The 23407-nt window shown below is 36.5% G+C and overlaps 2 protein-coding genes across 3 annotated transcripts in view; one reads left to right on the forward strand and one right to left on the reverse strand.

The window, feature by feature from the left end:
- LOC133980371 (mitogen-activated protein kinase kinase kinase kinase 5-like) overlaps positions 1 to 7123 on the reverse strand; it is a 39021-nt gene extending 31898 nt beyond the window's left edge. Inside the window, exon 1 of the mRNA XM_062419074.1 lies at positions 6829 to 7123. Within this exon, the coding sequence (XP_062275058.1) occupies positions 6829 to 6936 (108 nt within the window). The 5' untranslated portion in view covers positions 6937 to 7123. The remainder of the gene's footprint in view (positions 1 to 6828) is intronic.
- Positions 7124 to 13290: 6167 nt separating this feature from the next.
- Positions 13291 to 20544, forward strand: eif3k (eukaryotic translation initiation factor 3, subunit K). Of its 2 annotated transcripts, none has more exons than XM_062419040.1 (8): positions 13291 to 13456; positions 14600 to 14698; positions 15132 to 15252; positions 16007 to 16084; positions 17991 to 18057; positions 18224 to 18301; positions 19016 to 19141; positions 20396 to 20544. In XM_062419040.1, the coding sequence occupies exons 1-8, from the start codon at positions 13386 to 13388 to the stop codon at positions 20425 to 20427; spliced, it is 672 nt and encodes a 223-aa protein (XP_062275024.1). In that variant the 5' UTR covers positions 13291 to 13385; the 3' UTR covers positions 20428 to 20544. The 2 variants fall into 2 exon arrangements, with proteins under 2 accessions (XP_062275024.1, XP_062275025.1); XM_062419041.1 differs by having other exon boundaries at positions 16010 to 16084.
- The last annotated feature ends 2863 nt before the right edge of the window (positions 20545 to 23407 follow it).

The following is a 23407-nucleotide window of genomic DNA, read 5'->3' on the forward strand; positions in this document are numbered from 1 at the left end:
ACGGAAATGTCTTCACAATGCTGTTTTTTAAGCTGAAATTGTTTTAAAGATTGTCTTTTCAAAGATTGAAAGACATGCACACACACACACACACACACACACACACACACACACACACACACACACACACACACACACACACACACACACACACACACACACACTGTCAGTTATCAGGTGGTATTTGGTTGCAATTTATTTAAAAATTCTTTGTATCGTAAATGATCTCTCTTCCTCTTTTTCATGGGTTAAAGATAAATCAACGCCAACCAAAATTCATGCACATTTCATTGTAAAACACACACACACACACACACGCACACACACACACACACACAGACACACAGACACACACACACACACACACAAAACCACACAAAACCACACCACTTCAGCAGAAACTTGACATAGTTAACTCGGCTCTGCAGGCTGACTCTCTGTGTAGTCCGCTGCTCATCTATCTCACTTCTTCATTTTGCGCCTGAGGTTGCACACACACCAGGTGCAGCCCACAGCTTCTGTGAGGCTATACAGGATGAAACTAGAGTTGCACTGTGTTGAAGAGCAACCCCAACTGCAGCTTAGTAGCACAAGCCACATCTGATAAGGAGAGATACAGTATCTCTGCAGACAGTATGCTTGATGGTTGGAACTAATAAACATAAACTATGTTGAAGGATTAACTCAAAGGCACATGGCTGCTGTGGGTCATGGCCTCTTTGTAATCACTGATTCATACATAGGGGATCCAACAATAAACATTGAGAGATACTAAAATACACAAAAATAAGATTTTTGGTGACTTTTTTTTTTAGAGCTTTTGGATAGATTGATATCTGGTATGTTCTTCCTCCAGTCAGGGTGTATAGTAAAGAACATAGACAGTAAATATGGTAATAACTACACCTGCTAAACCTTAGTGTGTTTGCATTGGCATTGTGAGCATGTTGGTTTTGTACTGTGCACACATTTTAGGCACTTTAGATGTTTAGGTTCTTATCCATCATACAATACCATCAGGGAGGCGTCTAATCAGTCAAATATATTCTGTAGCATGTAGCCCAAACATCCGGTCATAATCAGTCATAATGAACTACCTTCATCAACAAGAAGAACAAGGAATCCTGCAGGAGATGGTTTGGCCCCCACAGAACCCTGATTTAAACATTATGCAGTCAGTCTGGGATTACCTGAAGAGACAGAAGCAGCTGAGACGTTGAAATCCACAAAAGAAGAAGAAGAACTGTGGCGACTTCTCCAAGATGGAGGAACAACAACCGACCTGTCGAGTACCTGAAAAACTGTGTGCAGGTGTATTGAGGAGAACTGCTTCTGTTTTAAAGGCAAAGCTGCTCACTACAAATAAAACAATTGAGTTAGCTCATAAGTTAACGTATAAATAAAAACCATACATGGCATTACTTTTTGAAAGCATCCTCACTTTATTGTAAGTGCCTAAAACTGTGGTATGTAGCTTATTTTATAGGAAATTGACATCCTCATGTAAGGTTTGATTGATGTTCATATGTTAAATGCTGGAGATGAACAAGTTGGACTCAATTCTACTTTGATGTGTAGCTACTAGTTGCTGCACACACATCCACCTCTTAACTGTGTGTTGTACAACCAACAGGTAAAACCAGTTTCTATTTCCAGCACAGTGTTACAGAACAATGATACAGTTACAGAAAGGAAGTGTGAGGACGGGAGGGTGATGCCTCACAGTGTAGAAATGAAGTCTGGGTGCATGCCTCCATGATTCTTCTTTCACAATTGTCAAATTAAAACAAAAGAAAAGCAACACGGACCACGTGATATGTCTAGTGGTTTCTCTTCTCTTTTTTTCTTTTTGTTTTGCTGTCATATACAATTTCTTCGCAATATTTAAATTTCATAACTTTCTGTATAATTCTGTGTTATTTGAGATTTGGTTGGGAAGGCTCTACAAAGTTGGGTGTTCATCATAAATAGTCTGTTTTTGCAACTCTGATTCTCTAATGATTCGCTATTATTTCCTTCATTAAAGGTTTTAAACACTGAATGTAGTATCTCTTTCCTGGCACACAGAGCGCAATTCAATTTATATCCAGGTTTCAAAACTAAATCTGATTAATTCACATGAGCAGTGACAGCCGTCATGACAGAACAGACAAAAGACAAAAAAGAAAAACTCAAACTTAAAGGCGTAACATGTAAGAATCAGAAACTCCTTCTCATAAATGACAACGGAGGCTACTCTGTCAGCGTGAGCGAGCAGCAGAGCTAACATTAGCCAACTAAAACCACAGTATCACAATATATCTCATATGCTTTGTGGTCATGTTAGCTTACCTGTCCAAAAGGAGGAACACCAGCTTGGGGTTGGACGTTAGCGGACTGTATTTTTAAGCTAACGTTAGCTAGTGTTGCACCCTGTTGGTGCTATAGGGGGACAAGAGAGAGGCGAGGCACTTATATAGAAATCAGTCCACAAGCTGTTATAGGCATCTAAGAAAGTTGGGTCTCATTTCTCATAATTTTGGTTAATTTCTGAATGTTGTAAATTAAAATCTGAGCCTTGATCTATTTAAGATAGCAACTATACATTTTGTTTTAGTCTGAAGAAGGACAATGTGCTTGAAACGTCACTCTTCCGATATCCTATTAAACCTACATCTGCATCGTGATCTACACTGTGCAGACTTTCTTTTCTCTTTTACACCCTTTGGTTCTTTGGTCCCTCATTGGTCTAAGTTTCGCCAACCACACAGCTTTTAAAAGAAAATTCTTACATATTGCACCTTTAAATGTTTAAAGCTCCAGAGAACCAAAGATGTCACCTGACCTGAATCCAAGAAGCGCAAATCTAATGGACAAAGTTTAATGAATATCTTGAACATAATCTACAAAGAAGGAAACAAAAACATGACCGGTTTTTACAATACTTATCTAAAAGGTCTACAGCTGATGGTGTAAATGAGCTGCATTTGCAGGCTGATCTTGTCTACACTGTGAGTGAAGCAACATCTATTTAAGTGTGTGTGTGTGTGTGTAAGTGCAGGTGCATGTGTGTGCGATCATATCTGTGTGTGTCCATATGTGAAGGAAGGACTACTATGTAAATCTCTCTCACTCTCTCTGCTGGTCTGTTTAGAGGAAGTGTGCTCACTCCACAGCTAACCTGCTTTGCATCGGTTACATTTACGGGTTACTGTACTCCACTGTGAGCACAGGCTGAAAACAGTGTTAGCATGTTACATTAGCAGCATGAAAGCCTGATATTCCTTAATGTTTTCAAAATGTCCATACATGAGCTGAGGCAGGTAGCTAAAAGCTACTCCAAGATCAATTAGAAGCCCAAACTGCAGCTTAAAGTTTTAATAGTAATTTACAATATTTTTGAAGGCAAGCATCTGGTGATATCATTGAGGGATGAAGAGTAAAGGAGAAAAGCACTGACTACTGCTACTGATGGTTGGGTTTTGCTGTATGGTTCTAATGTGAGGACTTATTTATGAGGAAATATTACAAATCTATGCCAGCTAGTTACTGAAATCACATGATTTGAGTGTAATATACAGCAATTACCTGTATTTTACTGTTTTCTTTGACAAAAATGATAAGAAGTTGAGTTTTTTTGGCTGTTAATGCTTCAATCATTAAATTTACGTCGCATCATTGCTTAAACTTTGCATTTCAGTATGGAGATTTCAAGTATCAAAGCAAAGTAACCTTTTCTTCTCACACAAAGAGGTCAAGCCCTCCAGTATGGATGACAACGGGTGTGTTAATGTCACATTACAACAAAGCTCACTCATTGATTAACCTAACGCAGTACGACATGTTAAAGTTTTTTGTTTCTCCATTGCATTACATTATCCACACCTGCAGAGCTGACGCATAATTAGGGTACTTTTTGTTCTGTCTGGGCAAATAAAAAACACTCTGTGAAGGCTGAGGAAAAGATGAAAAGTCTGAGATGAGATGTGATGGTGTCTGGTGTCAGAGGTGTCAGAGTCGAGTGCTTTGCACGCCCATTCATCCACCCAGACCTCCACGGGCCTGAATGTCACAGTTAAGTGCTCGCGTTATACACTTAAATGTTGCCAGTGAACTCACACTCCTGACGTCAATTTGTTGTATATGAACGTAATCTGTAGGAGACTTTGGAGGTTTTGACACATAAACGCAGGGTTTGGAGGGGTCTGCTGATGAACTCATAAGGTCCACTGAACAGACATGAGAGCTGGCACTGAAATCTTAACGCTTAGGTTTAATTTCCAAACAAATGAGTCAGATTTTTATTTCTCTTTACGACTTTTTTGCACATATCTTCTGGTCAGTCGGTAGAAAGGAGGGAAACAGTTCACTTTGATGATTTTTAACTCTGATGGGAGCTATGATGTAACAACTTACTTAACTTTTCCATACAAGATTGTTTCAGGTGTGACTAACTTTGTGGAAAGTACCAGAGAATCCTTGAGTATAGTCCACCTACATGAGTGGTCCCATGTAGTTTACTGTCTTTAACTGTTTTTAACACGAAGACAACCAAATTCAGACTTATTTTTCACACCTGTCTGTAAACACTGCAGCAGACAGGCAAAGAAGGCAAGACATTTATTTAGTTTGATATTAATAAGTAAAATTTTAAATTATTTTAAAACATACTGATTATAATTCAAATGCAGCTCCTTGTATACTGTTGAATATAGAAAACTAAACTGTAACACAATCACATTAACTTCACAGATGTTTCACTGCTGAGATTTTGATCATTTTGGGAGTCACAGGCCAGAAAAAGGCTCAGTTGCCCCATTATAATCAAACTTTGTCAGCAAGTTGATGCTTTTGTCTGACAAGTTTTATGTTCAACAATTGCAGGTTGGGGGGTCACCACTGTTCTCAGTCTACACACTGTTTGGAGAGTCACAAGATCAAAGAAATTTGAAATCAGATTTCAAATTTGTACCCAAGAATGCAGATTAAATCGGACCAGGAAGATTTTTTAAAATGTGATGATACACTGTTTATAAAAGATGATGTGGGATTAGCTCCTGAGAGCTCACTAGTCTACTACATATTCATACTAGATACTATCAAAGGGTTTCTCAGTTACTCTTTGTGGTATCAATCACACAGACTTGTATGTGCCAAGATCTAAAGATATTGTTGTTTAAAATCTCTGCCACAAGAACAATTAGTTTTTAGTGGAGCCATGAATTTATCAGAATAAAGCAGACATTGTTGAATTTTTGCAAAGCTGCAAGCAACACAAATATCACCTCCATGGTTTTTGGGAGTGGTGGCAAAAATGATATCTCAGAAGCTCAACAGATCAAACCAAAATTTTCTGAATGATTGTATCCTTCTTCACGGTAATTGTAAGAAAACGCAGGCTGTTCCCTTTAAATGTTTTGTGAACTGCCCTTTTAATCTCTATCATCTAACCACGGACAAACAGAAACTCACTTACTTACTGAAGCACAGAGGTTAAGAATGAGTCCATACAATGGAAACACATAAGTTCATGTGAACTTATGTGTTTCACATAAAACGTTGACACTTCATAAACTAGGAACCACACACTACTAACTGACTTGACTGTGACTTTATTTAGAGTGAACAAAGCATTTAAGCTTAATTTTGACTTTTCGCTTAAGATGTTACGATGTTAAGATGATTGAAAATACTGGATGTGTATACTGGGAGATCTCTTTACTGGGATGATGTTCAGTAATGAGGAACTTGTCCTGTGGTGTGGTGGTGCAGAAATAAAATATTGTGTCTGCTCCATAAAAGCAATAATGTGATCAAGGCCGTGCTGAATTATGACTCTTGGTACCGGTATGAAGAGGAGAGGGGTGTGTGTGTGTGTGTGTGTGTGTGTGTGTGTGTGTGTGTGTGTGTGTGTAGAGAGACAAGCAGTTACTACAAACCTCATTGACCTTGTTATGAAGCCAGTTTTCCAGTCAACACTTACAGACACAGCAGTTTGGATTTTACTCGTCTTAACTCCATTAATCACTCAACATCTTTTAACCCTGAAATAATCATACTTTAATGTTACTGTTTTTTTAAATCAAGTTTTCAAGAGAGACTTAAACAAACAAAAATCACCACTGTGATAAACAAAAAACAGAAGACATTGACTAGAAATTAAAATCACATAAAAAGGACAGAGGAAGGTATACAAACTAATCAGCAACCTAAAACATCTGAACAAACTACAGATCATCATGATTTTTTTTTTTTTTTTTTTAGGCCCGGAAATCAGCACTTGAGGAGATCTACAAAACAACTGGAAGTAGTTTAATTACAATCAAGAGTTCAGTTTGACTACTGTTTCAGTTTTAGTAAAATTCTCTATCAGCTATTAATGAGAATACTTTCACTTCTTGTAAAACCACTTCCTCCAGCAGTGCCAGAGCGAGCACTGAAGTTGTGATTGCCAGGAACCTATGAAACTAAAATGAATCACACCTACATACATACATATATATATATATATATATATATATATATATATATATATATATATATATATATATATATATATATATATATATATATGTATATACATACGTTTTCTTTCAAACTCATTAAGAATTATTTCCAGTGAACACAAGCATCACACTGGAAGAGACAGAATATCTAATCTTGGGGTATATTTGTGGGTCAAACTGTGATAGGATACAGACAATTGAGCAGCTGGCAAAGTATAAGCAGAGCGGGCTCAACTTGTTTTGAAGATAAGAAGAGATGCCAGCAGCCAGTGACAAAACTGAAACACTGATCAGTGACATATCGCAGCAGTACTGAAAGCAGAATAAGTCTAAGACCTCTGACCTTATAAACTTCTCCATAGGTTCCTCCTCCGACTCTCAGCAGGATCTCAAAGTCATCCTGAGGGTTCCTGGTGGAGATATCCAGAGCGGCCCTGTGCTGGAAATCCATTTTGATGTTTGTATTAAGCTACTGATAATCCCTCCTCGGACATGTCACACACATACACACACACACACACACACACACACACTCTCAGCTGCATCTACATGTACAGGCAACAAAAAAATGGTAAACTGTCACAAGAAGTGAACTAAAAAGAGACGCTCATTCTCTCTCTCTCTCTTTCTCTCTCTCTCTGTCTTTCTCTCTCTTTGAGCGAATTGCTGTGTGTCGTTCAGCTACTGTCTCACACACACACATACACACTAACACCTTCCTGTTTCTGTTTCTCAGGCTGCTATCGATCCACCCTACCTCTGTCCCTCCCTCCCTCCCTCTACCGCTCACACCTTCCTCTCTTCTTCTCTCTCAAACTCTCTCACCTCATTTGAATAATCCAATTTTTCTTTGCTGTTGTGTGTATATGTGTGAGAGAGAAAGAGACATTAAAGATTTTTTAAAAGCTTTTAAAGATGAAGAAAGTATGCCTCACAGTCCTCACTTTTTAAGAGCTTAGAGGAGTGTGTGTGTGTGTGTGTGTGTGTGTGTGTGTGTGTGTGTGTGTGTGTGTGTGTGTGTGTGTGTGTGTGTGTGTGTGTGTGTGTGTGGGCGTGTGCGCATATGTGTGTGTGTGTGTGTGCGTGTATGTGCATGGGCACATATTTTGGGATTGTATGTGTCTGCATATGTGTTGCTTCAAGCTGATTAATTGCAGTTGTGCTGTTTGGGGTTTTCAGCGTAAGTTTCAGTCTCAGCTTCACGCCTACTGACATGTGTCTGTTTTCTGTGTGTGTGTGTGTGTGTGTGTGTGTGTATGTGTGTGTGTGTGTGTGTGTGTGTATGCGTGTGTGTGTGTGTGTGTGTGTGTGTGTGTGTGTGTGTGTGTGTGTGTGTGTGTGTGTGTGTGTGTGTGTGTGTGTGTGTGTGTGTGTTGCAGCTCTGCAGAAAAGTCACTCGTGCTTGGAGCTCCCTGTCAGCTTCCTGTTCTGAAGCATTTCCCCGCAGATAAATAAGGGGCACCCATTACATCCTGTTAACAAGTTAAATTGACTTTACTAGCTGTGTATCTGCTGTGAAAAAGCCTTCCTTTTTTAAAATTGTGTGTCAATTACTTTAACTCGGGGCTGTTGGAGGTGTGAATAGCCTGAGTGTGGTGACAGTTGTTAGAAGGCACAATCTAATGAGAAGATATTTGCTGCAGACACCTGCTGCAGTATGAACACAGTTGATCATTTTCTTTGCTTGGCTGATTTACTTTTGCAGCTGCAGCTTTAAGAAAGTCCTATCTTATCTCGTGTCATTTCATTAAGGGACACAAAAACAGTTAAGCGTCCTACATTACCTCCCACATATCCACTGATCTAAAAGGAGACATTATGAAGAGTTCAGCAGGACATTAAAGCAGCTGAATGTGTGTTATTCAAGAAAGGGTTTGTAGAAGAAATGAATCAAAAGGAAAAAGAGCACTTAATTATGTTTCTTGCTCCGTGTAATGATACCATCTTCATCTTTTGACATTTATCCTCCTCCTTCCATCTGTCGACCCTGCTGAATACCACGTTGTTCACAAACTCCTACATGTGACAGACACATAACAGTACCAGTTAACCACAAATAACCGCCTCAACTGAGCCATGACAGCAGAAATGATGAGGTTATTAATAAAGACAGACCTCAAAACCTCAGAAAGGCTTCACAAACAAGACTCACGGTTGAATTCAGTATGAAACAACAGCACTGAGTTGTTGTCTTTCTATTCCACTGACCAAAACCGTTAGAGCTGCATTGTCAAGTACGAAATTAGTTGGTAACTACTTTGAGAATGGATTAATTATTTAGAGAAAAATATTCAAACGTGAGTATTTTCTGGTTTCTTTAGTCTCCTCTATGACAGTGAACTGAATATTTTTAGGTTGTGGACAAAATGAGACATTTAAACAGACAGATTGATCATGAAAATAATCAAACCTACTCAAGATCAGTCAAACACTCCCTGAGACTTTTGGCAACACTTCATGTTGTGTGTAGGCCTTTTTCCCCCTACACACAATCATTATGAAAGGAACAGCGGCAAAAATGATGAAATAATGTATGTAAAATGTCACAATTGCAATGTTTCTGAAGTCCAAAATGATATCTTCAATTTGTTTTTTGTCCAGCAAACAGTTAAAAAAAACCCAAAGATTTAAAAATTGAAATGGTGGACAAAGAAAATCAGTTTGACAAATCAGAGGCAGGGAAGTTTGGGCACTTCTGCTTAGAAAGATTACTTGAATCATTCATCAAAATAGCTGCTGGTTAATTTATTGTTAATCAACTAATCTGTTAAAAGGAAACTTAAGTATTTTACAACCTGGACTTTATTTTCCCCATTTTTTGGTGTTTAAGTAACTAATGCTCAATACTGTAATCAGATGAGGCAATAGCGCCTAGCTTCACAATTTGTTTTGTGTCTTAATACAACAGTCAGGTGCCCATATAAACACTGAATGCTGTAATCATTCTTCCTGTTCATACTGGCTATTAAAAGATCCTCTTCAAATGTGCTTTCAATGTAAGCGATGGTGGCTAAAATCCACAATAAAATGCATTTTAAAGTAGATGTGAAGCTTATATGAGGCTTCAGCAGTCTGAGTTAGTCATATCAAGTGGATATCTGACACATTTACAGTCTTTTTAGCATCAAATTCCCTCTTTGTGTTTCTCTGTTGAGCTGTGGTGGAAGTAAAGTAACAAGAAGAGGGACTTTGGCACTAAAAAGACTGTAACGTTGAAACATAGAAGACTTGATTTGACTCATTTGGACGACTGAAGCTTCATATTAGCTTCAGATAAACTTTTAAATACATTTTTGCACAGAAGGACGACTGCGGATATTGTCCTCCATCACTTACACTGTTAATGCATTATGAAGGGATCTTCTAATAGTCAGTATGAACAGGAGGAATGATTACAGCAAGAAAAACATGTTTCAATGTTCATTTGGGCTCCTGACTTGTTGTATGACACACATGAAAGATTGTGAACCTTTCCTTTTATACACTGACTGTCTCAGCTCCACATGTTTTGCTTTTTGTGTCAAATCACATCACTGTAAGTTGTTAATATTAGACTATGTCACGCTACTATGTGTTACTTTCATTATTGAGGTTGGAACACTCCAGCAAATATCATACCCTGACCTAAAAAGAAATTAAAATGTGTTGTTGGATGAACTGCTGCTTTGCTGTTTCTTGAATCATTGTATTGCACTCACAGCAGGAGGTTTCAGGCTGCTGTGAGTCACTGTTTCACCCACCTGTCTCAGTGAGCAGCCGTCTGTCTGAGGTGCTCTTGAGCAAGACACTGAACCCTCTCAAGCTCCTGCAAGGCTGCACTGTAGCTGACTTTGATCCCCCTGGAAGCAAACAAGTAGACAGAGAAACTTCCTGTCATGACCTTATTGTGACTGTGGGCAGAGGTCACACCACGCAAAGCACAGACAAAAGGTGTTAAAGCCAGTGTTTGTGTGTTTGTGTGTGTGTGTGGAAGGGAGGAGGAGGGAGGAGGTGTTATGATTTTAAAGGTCTCCCAAGCCACCTCAAACAGAGAAAGTCAGCTGATAGCATTGAAAAGCTCTTATTAGTGCACCTCCAGCACTTTGTTTAGGTTTTGTAGTGACAATATTTGCTGGAAGACTTCAGGACAGTTTGGCCTTCATCCTCCTGATACTGTTATCTTTAAATGACTTCACTCAATCCCCCAACCCTTAACCCCAAACCACCCCACTCTTCATGCCTAAACCTAACCAAGAGGATGTGTCATATAGTAAAGTAGGTATGTTGTGTAGATACTGTGAATCTATAGCAAGCCATTTTAACATTTAAAAAGGAGCCACATTCCTATCTGTAATCACATTTTAGATATCCATAATAGCAAAACTGTATTCTCAGCAGTCAGAAAGGTAATTAAAGATAATAACACAACAATAATAACATTCTTACCATAGTAGAGATTGTATTTCAAGATATCTACAACTTTGATTGTACTATCTAAAGATATCTAAAAATCCTTACAAAATATAAAGTGGCTATTTTAGTATTTAAAAGCCAGAGTAGATATGTAATGGAGATATCTGTAATTCAATTCTGTAATTCTGTATATCGGCAAAATAATTCTTACTGGGGAAAACTCCCAATCACAATGTGACAAGTGACAAGTAGACTACACCCTGATTCGTCATCTATAGTAAGGATCAATTTATTCGCCAATTGGCAAGTACAAGAAAATCAATGCAGTCCAGAAAAAGAATAAAATCAAACAACAGTGTAGGAAAGAAAGGGGCACTCATTTATATTTCTGTGTAGTGAGTGTGGACTATGTGCTTTTATATTGCCATGATAAAAAAAAATGTGCAAAAAAGCAGAATATACATAGAAGTATGAATATCAATGAAAATTTAAATTAGAGTGTAACTAGGTGGGTGAGTATTCACAGGATATGCTGGAATATCTGTGTATATCTACTGACAGCTAAAAATCTGTTTAAAATGTTTCAATAATAAAAGTTCATATATCTCGGATTGCTTCCGTTTTGTCACTGTAATTTGAAAGTACGCACAGGAAGTGGTTACATCGTGCGACGCTGCTTTGATTAATTTAATGTGTTGCAGTGGTTGCAGCTCCACACTGCAGTCACGCTCATGAGCTCATGCGCGGAGATAAATTACCGCCCTCGTGTGGTGACAGTGTGGAACTGCATCACTGTTTATTTGTATTCATAAACAATTATATTTTTCAATTATTCAGTATATTACTATTTTATTTTATTTGTTACAGCCTTTAAGGAAAAACTTAATTAAATCAATGTGCTGTCTGAAGTCCCAGAAGTTTGGCTATTTACCTATAAATATGTCTAATGAAAAAATATATTTTTTAAATATAGCTGCCAATTTAATTTAGAGTCATCTTATTTTCCTCCAACCAGTACATGTTTCCAAAATGATATAAAATGTCCATCAATATGGCTGTTGATAAAGATACCTGTTATTCGAGAAGAATCTCACAAAAGGGACAAAATAAGGGAACAGCAGTCTCAGAGCAGCTACAACAAAATGTAATGATATATATCTTAATATTTCTTTGCTGGGTAGAATTCATGAAAGAATAAAACAGTATATTTATCAAACTAGCGTAATTGACGGCATATTAACCACTTCTGGTTGCTACTTTAAAAATGCAGTGACAAACAGAGATGGTCATTAACTTATTGTGTTGATTGTAAACTGTGTTAGGGAGTAACTAGTTACATGTAACGGTGTTACGTAATTTAATTACATAATAAATGTAACTGTAATCCGTTATTGTTACTGAGAAAAAAAAGTTACTAATGAAAATGATGATGATTACAAAGGCGGTTACATCTTAAGTCAGACGTTTAAGATTTTGCTCAGGAGGGTTTTTCCCTCATTTTAAATATTTAACATGTTACTGAATAAATATATTGCTGTTTTTAATTCTTTGAAATCAATATTTTTTTTATATTTTTATAAATAAATCATGATGTGGGCTTATTTTGAGCACACATGAGCTTAAATGGTGTAACAGTACCAATTAAGCCCATGCCAGACTTTTGACTTTTTTCATCAAATATCTTTATTTTATTTCCAAAATCTACATGAACTAATGAATACATTTTCAAATGAGAGATAAATCTTGCTTTATAAGAAATGATCTCCCTTATAAATCATGTCAGTATCCATGAAAAACACCTGAACTTAGATTTTGGTGCTTAATGGGTACACTTACCCTAACAGCTGAAAACATTGGTTAGAAAATTAGAAAAGTAATCAAAAAGTAATCAATTGTAATAAGTTACATTACTTTGAAGTAATTGAAATAGTCACATTACTTATTACATTATAAATAGGATAACTATTAATCTGCAAACTAACCTTCCCAACCCTGGTTGTAAAATACATTTAGATTAACCGCTACAATGTTTGAGGAAAGTTTACGTTTAACAGCGTTATTTTCACAACTATACAGCAGGTTAACAGGAAGTTGTGTCTACAAACACGCAAACTAAGAAAAAGAAACAGGTAAAGCTTATATAGGAGGTTATTATGAAGTTCTCACAGCCTTTTTTTGTTCGTACATTTAAATTTAGAAGAAATGTTTTGTTTGATATTAAGGTAACCTCTGAATAGAATTGGATATGTGGAATATTTATATCTTAAATTGCAAATATCCAATGTATAAAATGTTGTCAAAATAATACAATTATTACAATCATTAAATAGAAAGTTGAAGTTGTTTTGGTCCATCGGTTGTTTGGGCTCCGTACTTCCACTTCCACTTCCGGTTCCGGTCCGTCGCTCTTTCCTTTCCGACCTCCTCTACTCTCTTCTCATCCCCACTCAGCGGTCCACGTGTGGATTTAGTTGGGTTTTTTTAACCGCAAAGATTGCTGAAATAAATATGGACCAAATGGCGTCGCCAATCGAGCAGATGAGGGCGAACGTCGGGAAACTTCTGCGCGGGATCGATAGGTACCGATGATGCTGATCACGGACCGATAACCGGATGAACAAGCTAATGATAGCCTAGCCTCTGTGCTAATATTGAAAGCTAACATTTGCTGAGTGTAGTCAGTCAGAGGCTTTATTGTATTATTTTATTAGTCTTATTTCAATGTAAACATGTTAATAATTAGATAAGGTACATTTCTAAATGTACCTGAGCATTGAAACTGGAGAAGTTGAGTCACATCTGTCAGATTTTCAAAACAGCTAACGTTAGCGAGGAAACAAAAACTCCCCATATAACATTTCTGCCACAATATTTATCAATATTAAAGACTCACATGATGTTCAACTGAAGTTTAAAGTCAGCCTCCTTTTCACACAAGTGACAGATGATAAAGGTCGGTCCTAAAACAACAGTCAGGTGCTTAAATGAACATTGTCATCATTCCTCCTGTTCATACTTGACCCTTGTCCCTTCATAATGCACTTACAATGGAAGTGATGGATGACAAAATCCACAGTCCTCCTCCTTCTTTGCAAAAATGTATTTCTGAAGCTAATATGAAGCTTCAGTCGTCCAAATGAATCAAATCAAGTAGATATCTTTCAACGTTAGTCTTTTTAGTGCCAAAGTCCCTCTTCTTGTTACTTTACTTCCACCACAGCTCAACAGGGAAACAGAAAGAGGGAATTTGATGCTAAAAAGATTGTAAATGTGTCAGATATCCACTTGATATGACTAACTCAGACTGCTGAAGCCTCATATAAGCTTCACATCTACTTTTAAATGACTGTGTGGACACACTGGATTTTGTCCTCCATCACTTCCATTGAAAGCACATTTGAAGGATATATTTTAATAGTCAGTATGAACAGGAGGAATGATTACTGGGAGGAAAACTTATTTCACTGTTCATATGGACACCTGACAGACTTGAAAAGCTGTGAAACCTATCCTTTAATATGTCGATTATTGTCTTGATTCATCAAGTCCATAAAATGGTGAAAGAAAGCAACCCAAATATATCAGTTGACTATGAAATGAATAATCGATTATCAAAATAGCAATTCATTTAACAGTTGTACAGCTAGATTACAAGCTCCTGAAAACCTCTGACAGTTTACACACAGAAACCGTCTACACTGAATAATTTTCTCTTCTCTCAGATACAACCCGGAAAACCTTGCAACGTTGGAGCGCTACGTGGAGATGCAAGCCAGAGAAAACACCTACGACCTGGAGGCCAACCTGGCTGTCCTCAAGCTGTAAGTTACACCACCATTGTTACTGTTACCTGCCAACATTCACAACCATAGCAAATATTTAAAATTCTACTCAGAAACATTTAAGGCGTTAGCCAGAAACTGGGAGAATTATCTGGAATCTAAAAACTTTGTGTTGGCTGACTTGAATGTTTCCTGGGAAATATTTAGTTCTCTGTTATTTTCACAGTTCATATCTTATTGGCTGTTGAATTTGTTTTTACTGTTTTGAAAGATATTAACATTGTGACGTCTGTACTGTTTATTTTTCTGCTGTAATTGCTGTTTCTGTAATTATATAACAGATAAAGCACGAGGTTCTTTCTTGTAGATTTTAAGCACAGTTTTGTGAATTTAAAGAATCATTGAAATTGTTTAAGATGTGTGGGTCATATGAGGTGATTTTAAATCCTAACACCCCCTCCTCCCCCTGCAGGTACCAGTTTAACCCTGCCTACTTCCAGACTCCAGTGACCTCTCAGGTTCTGCTGAAGGCTCTGACCAACCTGCCACACACCGACTTCACTCTGTGCAAGTGCATGATCGATCAGACACACGTATCCTTTTGGTGCTCTTTCATCTGTTAAACTCTTTACATATTGTTCATATTCTGACTCATAGTTAGTCTCTACACCGATTCACATCCATAAATTCCCCAGCAGTCATTAATTATACATGTTTGATTAATCTTATGGGGAAAACAGACATTCACAATCTTTATTTTATGGTCCATTTTATAGGATATGATGAATACAATTACATATTTTACTGCCATTACTAGCGCAGGTAAAAACCTTACATTCACTTTCAGTTAGTCTTTTTTCTGTTTGTGCTCCTATATGTTTGCATAGTGTATCTTATATAGAGTAGTCACAGTTATTCATATGCAGTAAAACATGTTTGTAGTAAAAATGAAGACAGGACTTGCTGCACATCAAACTCTGGACCAGTTTAAAATCAGCCGGAAGTAATTCAGGTATTTTTTGCAAGTAGACAAGAGAGCACCACTTTTTAAATTTGGCATCATCGGGTTTGAGAACTTCATCGTCACCTTTTGTTTCTTGGAGCCGGTTTCCTCTTTTTCTCATTATTTTGAAAGTCTGTGTTGTGTGTTAATGTGAGTTTGTGGTTTGTCAGTTACAGGATGGTTTTAGAGTCATGTTTTTTGTTAAAATAATGTATGTAGTGCATGTGATATAAGTTGCTACTGTCACTGTGGAAGTGTGTGTGTGAGAATAGGTCCAGGGTGGGTTGGGGGGGGGGGGGGTGCTTTCTTTGGGGTCAGGGGGTGTTTCCTTGACTACAGTGTCGCAGCAAGAGGAGCGCCCCATCAGACAGATCCTGTACCTGGGGAACCTGCTGGAGACGTGCCACTTCCAGAGCTTCTGGGTATGCCACACACACACACACACACGTACAGATTTACTGATGTATTCAATGTATATCATCAAGTGTATTTTATTTTTATAGCCCAAAGTCAGAGTTGCGCCTTAAATGTTTTTACAATCTATAGCCTACATCTCTCTGTCTTTATTCCCCCTTTTTCTGAGGAGTAAAAACTCCCAAAATATCCTCTAATGGGGAAAAAGGAAGAGACAGACATGCATTTGATGTTGTGTATATACAGAGTAGACAGAAATAACAGTTATTAGGGCCCGAACGATACTGGATTTTTGGGACTAACACTGATACCAATATTAGGGAATAAAAAAAACTGATATTGATATATATACAAAATATGTACATAAAATGCACATTTCTGTAACATTTGTGACAAATATATGTAATCAAGGCAGCATATTTTACAGTTAGCTATAACTTCAATTGTATAAAATGACATCAGTGCACTGAAAAAGTGAATTTCACTGCAATTTTAATATAAAATCATATAAAAAATAAAACACATACAAATAAAAACATAAAAAATAAAAAAATCTTGCTGATACTGATATATGTGTGATAGGCTGATATATCAGTCTGGCTCTAACAATTATTAAATGACAGTATGGAGAAACGGAACAATAATATCAGGTAGATAGGTGGCAGACAATTCCTGGTCATTAAATATTGGTAAAACGTTTTGATGAGTCCACAGTTTTTAAAGTTATCTAGTAGTTGCTGATTAATCAAGAGAGTAGGGCCACAACTGACAGTTGTTTTCATAATCAATTAACTGTGTATAAAATTTCAGAACATAGTGAAAATGCCTGTTCTGATTTCTTTATTTTGTCTGACCAACAGTTAAAAATCTAAAATGATTAAGTTTACTTTCATGACGCATACAAGTTTTAAATTGTCGGATTTAGAAAGCAAACCATATGAATGAAGTAATAATTCATATCTGTGCAGACTAGATTCAATAAATCTCACCACTGAGCAAACAATGTATTACACTGCAACACAAAGTGGATATCCATCCACAATTTGGACGCAGATAAAATATCACTTTGAAAAAAGCAACTAAATAATAAGTTATAATATTTGGCATTTTCCTTATTAAAATAGTTGCTGATTAATTTCCTGTCTACTGATTAATTGACAAATGGTTATAAATGATCTCTTAGTGGATTAACAGAAACAATATGAAACAAAATGTAATTATTAAAAAAAATAAAATGTAAATGATATACAGCATGACACACAACATTTCCAAGTAAGGGAAGCTGCAACCAGCAAATATTTGGCATTTTCCTTCGATCCATTCATTTACAAATCATTAAAAGTGATCTGAATGAAGGAAATGTGTGTTTTTTTCTAGGAGTATAAACAGAAACAAAATACTGTATGTCTCAAATACAAATTTATACCAAAAAAAATGTCATAATTTTAAGAAAATGTAAATGATATACAATCCTAACAGTGTCCGTGTTGCATATCATGTTTTATTTTGAATGTTAAATTATGCAGCAGAGTTAGATAGCAAATGCATAAGACAATGACCTCCTTAAAAATCTCCTTAAGCTGACTGTAATAATAATAATAACACATTGTATTTATAAAGCACTTTACATTTGAAACAACATATTGACATACTTTGTTATTATACACATATTTTGTACCGTCTGTGTTTGAATTGCTCCCATTGTTGTGGTTGAAACATCGATCATGCTTCATATTTCTGTTAAGCAGTCCATTATTCATCAGACCTGCTGACTGGATCAGGACTTGTTTGTTTTCTTTCATTCCTCTTTTGATCCTTTTGTTCTTTCCATTTTCCAGACTTGCGAAATACTTACTTCACATCGTTATTATTTAGTCACGTTTGTTTTTTCCTGCTTCCCTTCTTCCCTGACAGACAAGTCTCGAGGAGAACAGAGAGCTCATCGACGGCATTACCGGTTTCGAAGACTCCGTTCGCAAGTGTGAGTATCATCTACTGACTCAGCGTCATTTAACTGTTAGTGGAAGATAACATTAAAGCGGCCACACCCCAAACTGAAAAGATGTTATTACATGAATGACATGCGTCACTTGTTGAAACATTACAACATTACAAGACTTTGATTGATTGTCCCCTTTTCTTTTTAGTCATCTGCCATGTTGTGGGTATCACCTACCAGACCATCGAGCACCGGTTACTGGCTGAGATGCTGGGAGACCCACTGGGTAAGAAACACACTGTTCTACAGGTTATAAGCATTTTTTTAAAACAATATAATACCTCTGTGTCCCATCCAATATGTTTTAGATGTCTTGGAAATATAAGAACTCAACACTGATGGAAACCTCCACATGCCCCCATCTAGAAAAAGTGATCTGATTTAATTTAACCGTGTCAAATCTGACCCATTTTAACATTTGAAAGCAGTAAATACACTCTAAATACTTCTTACTTTTAGCCTGAAATGTGATGACTTCTCTTTAAAACATTTAAGTGCAGCTGATACATAATATTTTTTAAAGTTTTTGATCCATATTTATTCAAAAATTAAAAAAAAAAAAATACTGCTGAATTCTTCACATTTAATATAGTTGGGGTTTTTTCTCCATAAACGAGAAGTGTAAAAACTGAATAATAAACTCTCAGCTCTCTGAAAGCTTCATTAAGGATTAATCTTGCTTATTATCTGTGACTGATGACATATTCATGAATAATTTGTTGTGCAGAAATTTGGTAGAGACTAATTATGAGAGTGATACTGTGAAGAGTCTGAATATGAACAGTATGTGAGGGTTAAAAGCTCCACTAATCAATACTTCTTTATGTTTAATTTTTGCAATAATTATAATTTATAATGCAAAAGCTCAACGTTTAAGGCTTGAGTCTGACTTTCTTGTCCTCTTGTGTGTGTGTGTGTGTGTGTGTGTGTGTGTGCGCAGACACGCAGGTGAAGGTTTGGATGAACAAGTACGGCTGGACGGAGAATGAGGAGGGTCAGATCTTCATCTTCAACCAGGAGGAGAGCGTCAAGCCCAAGAACATCGTGGAGAAGATCGACTTTGAGAGTGAGTTGATGTGTTTTTGGTAATATTAAGAGCTGTTTGAGTTCTTTCTGGAGTTATCCAGACACAGACGGACTCCTATTTAACGTTTTATTTATGATGTGGGTTGAAAGCTTCCCTCATGTGTCCCATACGGTCCCATAATGAAGATATTAAAACCGCCATCATAGTTTCTACTCACTTGACGCAATGCTAGACAATCTTCAACAAAACATTAAATTACCTTGAAACCTTTTATGATATCAATAAGCTTTTTTTGTCTGATCCGTGAGATTCTCAGCTTTCCAGGTTACTTTGAACGGGGTCTTTTAAACTATCAGGGCCGATAGGGTGCGTGCAATCACGTAATACAGGGACAGAAGCTTGCTAGATGCAAACTCTTCCTTATATAACAGATACCAGATTCAGTTGTCTATTTTCCAATGATATATAACATTTTAATATTTGCTCTCAGAGGTGATATTGACCAAAATGTTAAGACAGCACCAAAATGTATGTATTATTACATTATCTACTAAAAACACACCCAGGACAATATGCAAATAAATGCCTGTAACTCACTGAGGAAAAGATGGATTTACACCAAACTCCACATGGAGCTCCAAAACACCTTAATGCAACTTTTAACACTGAAAAAAACCAACATTAAAATATTCACTGGTTTTTTTGTTGTGTCAAATATGGTAAGCTCACACAAAGTTGATGCATGATGGTAACTTTCCACTGCACCAGAAATAAAGAGCAGGTTCCTCTGAATTGTATGAAACGTGACACTTGATACTCACTGAAAGAATGACTTCCAAATTGGCTAAAAAATATAAAACTATGTCCAGGTGCCACTTTGTCTGTGTAGGGTTTAGATTGATGATGGTACAGTTGATTTCACTATCAGTCTAAATGTTGCTTTTCTCTCATTGTAAATTGAATATATTTGGCTTTTCAATTGTTGTCAGTTAAAACAAGTAATTTGAAGATGTGACTTTGTACGCTTAGAAATTGTGATGGACATTTTCACCTTTCTTTTTTTTTTGGTCAATTTATTAATAATTGAAAAGCAGATAATAGAAATAACAATAAGCTGCTTCCCAGCCTCCATGTATCCTCTTTGTAGCTGATTTATTAAATCATAACGCTTTCCTGATTTTAATTTTAATTATCATATTTCACATTGTGTGTTTGATGACTGTATCTGAAGACAAAACTTAATATTCTTCTTCTTTTTTTCTCCTCTTTCTCTACCTGCTTTCCTTTTCACAGGTGTATCCAGCATCATGGCTACATCTCAGTGATGCAAACACACACTCACACACACACACATGTACACACTTTTACAGCCACAAATACTAGTGATCATAATTCAACCATAAAACCAATCTTTTCTCAATAAATATAATTTATCATTTACAGCCACTGTGTGGGTGTGTGTGTGGTTCTTCATGCTGCTCTGTAAAAAAAAACTCCATTAATGTTGCTTTATTAACGGAAACATTTTCATTTCCAAGAATATTATAAAACTTCCTTGTTGGTCCAGACGGTAGCAGGGTGTGTTGACTCATATCAAAAGAGAAACTTGACCTGGATCAAAGCTGCTGATTAGTCATCCTGTTAGGTATTGTAATGTTTGAGTGTTTCAATAATAATGGGACAGATGATTTCACATGTTTGATGTGCTCAGCAGGATCCTGTACACTGAGCAAATATAAAATTAAATGTTAAATAATTTTTAACTAAATTGATAAAAACCCTCTAATACTATTAGAGACTCTAGTAAAAAAAAAAAAAAAAAAACTAATTAAATAAACCTAATATCAGTTTAAGGAGAACGAGGGTTGAGTGTAAGCATCGTATTGTCCTCAAGTTATTTGACCTGAAATCTGCTGTCGATGGGTAAAAAAAACATCTTTTTGGGGGTTTAGGGGTCTTAAGTATTTTAAAATACAGAGGAGATGTATGAATATCTTGCAGTATTACCAAATATTTCCCTCATTAAAGTGAAAGGCAGGGGGGAAATAATTAGCAACACACTTCAATATAGTCCCAATATAACAACACCAAGCAATATGGGTTAAAAGATGGCAGCAGATTTAAATTTAAAACATTTATGATGGTGTTAATAAGACACAAGCTTTGTAATGACAGGATTCATCATAGGTCTTTTGTATTAGTTTGTTACATTATGTAAATGTACCAAATAAAGTGGAACATTAAATCAGTTCATCTGTGGAGTTCATATCTGCTGTGTTGGACTGTGTGTTGATGGGAGGTCAAACTACCGATCTTATTTCAGAAATCACTCCAGGAGAAATCTGATTCACTAAAAGCTTTTTGTAGTTTATACTCAGTTCTTTTCTTTTCTTTAAAAAAAACACAATTTTGCAGAACAATGATTCTGTATAGTTAGTTCAATGTTCTTCTTCGCTCTCAATTCTCACAAAAGGATGGCAGTTGATCACTGTCTAGACGGGGCTAATGATCCTTGAAATTAAACCATTTGGGATCAGTTCACTGTTTCAGAGTCTTCAACACAGAAAAGCGAGAGCCTCTCGGACCAAAAAGCTCACCAAATGTTCCTGATAAGTATTTCTGTTTGGTGTGGTTGTCAGAAGGTTCTCACATATTTCTACTCTGTAATATCAAGATTTGTATTTTGCAACCATGATTCATGTTGCAAACACAGAAAGTTTTCCAGGTAACAAATAACAGCATTAAGAGAGTTTTTACAGTATTACCTTGAAAAGTAAAGGGGATGTTGATGAATTTCAGCATTATAATCTGATTTTTAATTTTTTTTTTTTTTTTTTACTGATGTCTTGCAAGAATTTTCATGTGATTTTGAAGGTGTTACGCGGACATGAGACAAAATAACTTTTGGATGGACAATTGATCAGAAACCAAAAGAACTAAAAATAACTGAAATAAACATTTGTCCAAAGGTGTCAATCCTATAAATACATCCTTGGATACTTCCTGACCCTGGTGGTCTAAAAGGAGCCAGTCCAAGATAACAAGTTTAACCCTAACATACTGTTCAGGGTCAAATCTGACCCATTTTTACATTTGACACATGTAAAAACATATTATACACATTTGTATCAGGTGGACTTTTCCCTAATGTGACCCATAGTACACACAAATGGAAATGAAATGCATCATTTTTAATTTTTTCTGCAGCTGATACACAATTTTATATATGCAAATGTACAAATTTGAGTCTCTCCAGGAGCAGGGTTGGAGACCACTGCACTAAATGATGCAAGACTGATACCCTCTATAAGTAATGTGCTGAAGGCCAGCTTTTACAACTTTTAATCTTAATGTTAAAATTCTTCAATGTAAAATTCTCTCATATCTATAGAATGATATGATAATCAAAATTCCCACAGATGTCCTTCGGTTATGTTATGCTGGCATGTAATTCCAAACAATGCTGCTCACCTCCTCCTCCAGTTTGCAGAAGGGTTGCTCAGGACGGCTGTGGGCCTGGCACCAGGAACAGGAACAGCTGAGTCACTATGAATAGCTGCTACACATTTACCTGCATTGATTCAATGTTAGATAAAAGGGAATGAAATGCAATCACTAAAGTCACTCATGTTTGGGGAGTAAAAATAACACAAACCATTTTACCGTGGACAAAACTTGAAAAATTGGGTGACATTTTGTCACCCTTTCATTTCCCTCTCTTGTCTTTCTTTTCTTTTGTTTTCGTTTTTAAAACCATGAGCTGTTGAGACAATATGCCCATGATGCACTTCTGTATTTCATGTAAATAGAGGGGGGTGTTTGGGCAATACAGAGGCTTTAAATGTTTCATTTTGGCCAGAAACAAGACCAATTAAGCGTTAGTTTAACAAGTACATTGCAAATAAAATATTCTATTAATGTCTATTAATCATGATAAGTTTTAACTAATTAATTAATTAATGGTCTAATATTTTTTAGGGCCCCTGTCAGTCACAGGCCCTTAGGATCGTCCTAACTTCTTACTTTTTGCTTTCACTTTGTGTTGTTGTTAGCCTATATGTCATCATTTTATATTGCATCGCAGGTGTTAAAATAGTTTGAACTGTTTCCAAGTAACTTTAATTAACCAAACTATATTTGTCTTGAGGGTAGCTCTGCTGTAGTTCAACTTATTCCAGTAAGTCATTGGTGCACTGTATATGTCCAATCTATTACTCTGTTATTACTTTGGCAATTATCGTGATATTACTTTATTATTACCTTTTCATTATCAGAATATGACACAATGACCTTGTCATTACCGAG

Source organism: Scomber scombrus, chromosome 5 (genome assembly GCF_963691925.1).
Source record: "Scomber scombrus chromosome 5, fScoSco1.1, whole genome shotgun sequence".
Taxonomy (NCBI): domain Eukaryota; kingdom Metazoa; phylum Chordata; class Actinopteri; order Scombriformes; family Scombridae; genus Scomber; species Scomber scombrus.

Excerpts from the sequence above, each read along its gene's own strand:
- eif3k (XM_062419040.1), top strand. The coding sequence starts at position 13,386 with ATGGACCAAATGGCGTCGCCAATCGAGCAGATGAGGGCGAACGTCGGG. Across the intron at positions 14,699-15,131 it reads AACCTGGCTGTCCTCAAGCT|GTACCAGTTTAACCCTGCCT; the intron begins GTAAGTTACACC and ends CTCCCCCTGCAG. Across the intron at positions 16,085-17,990 it reads GCCACTTCCAGAGCTTCTGG|ACAAGTCTCGAGGAGAACAG; the intron begins GTATGCCACACA and ends CTTCCCTGACAG.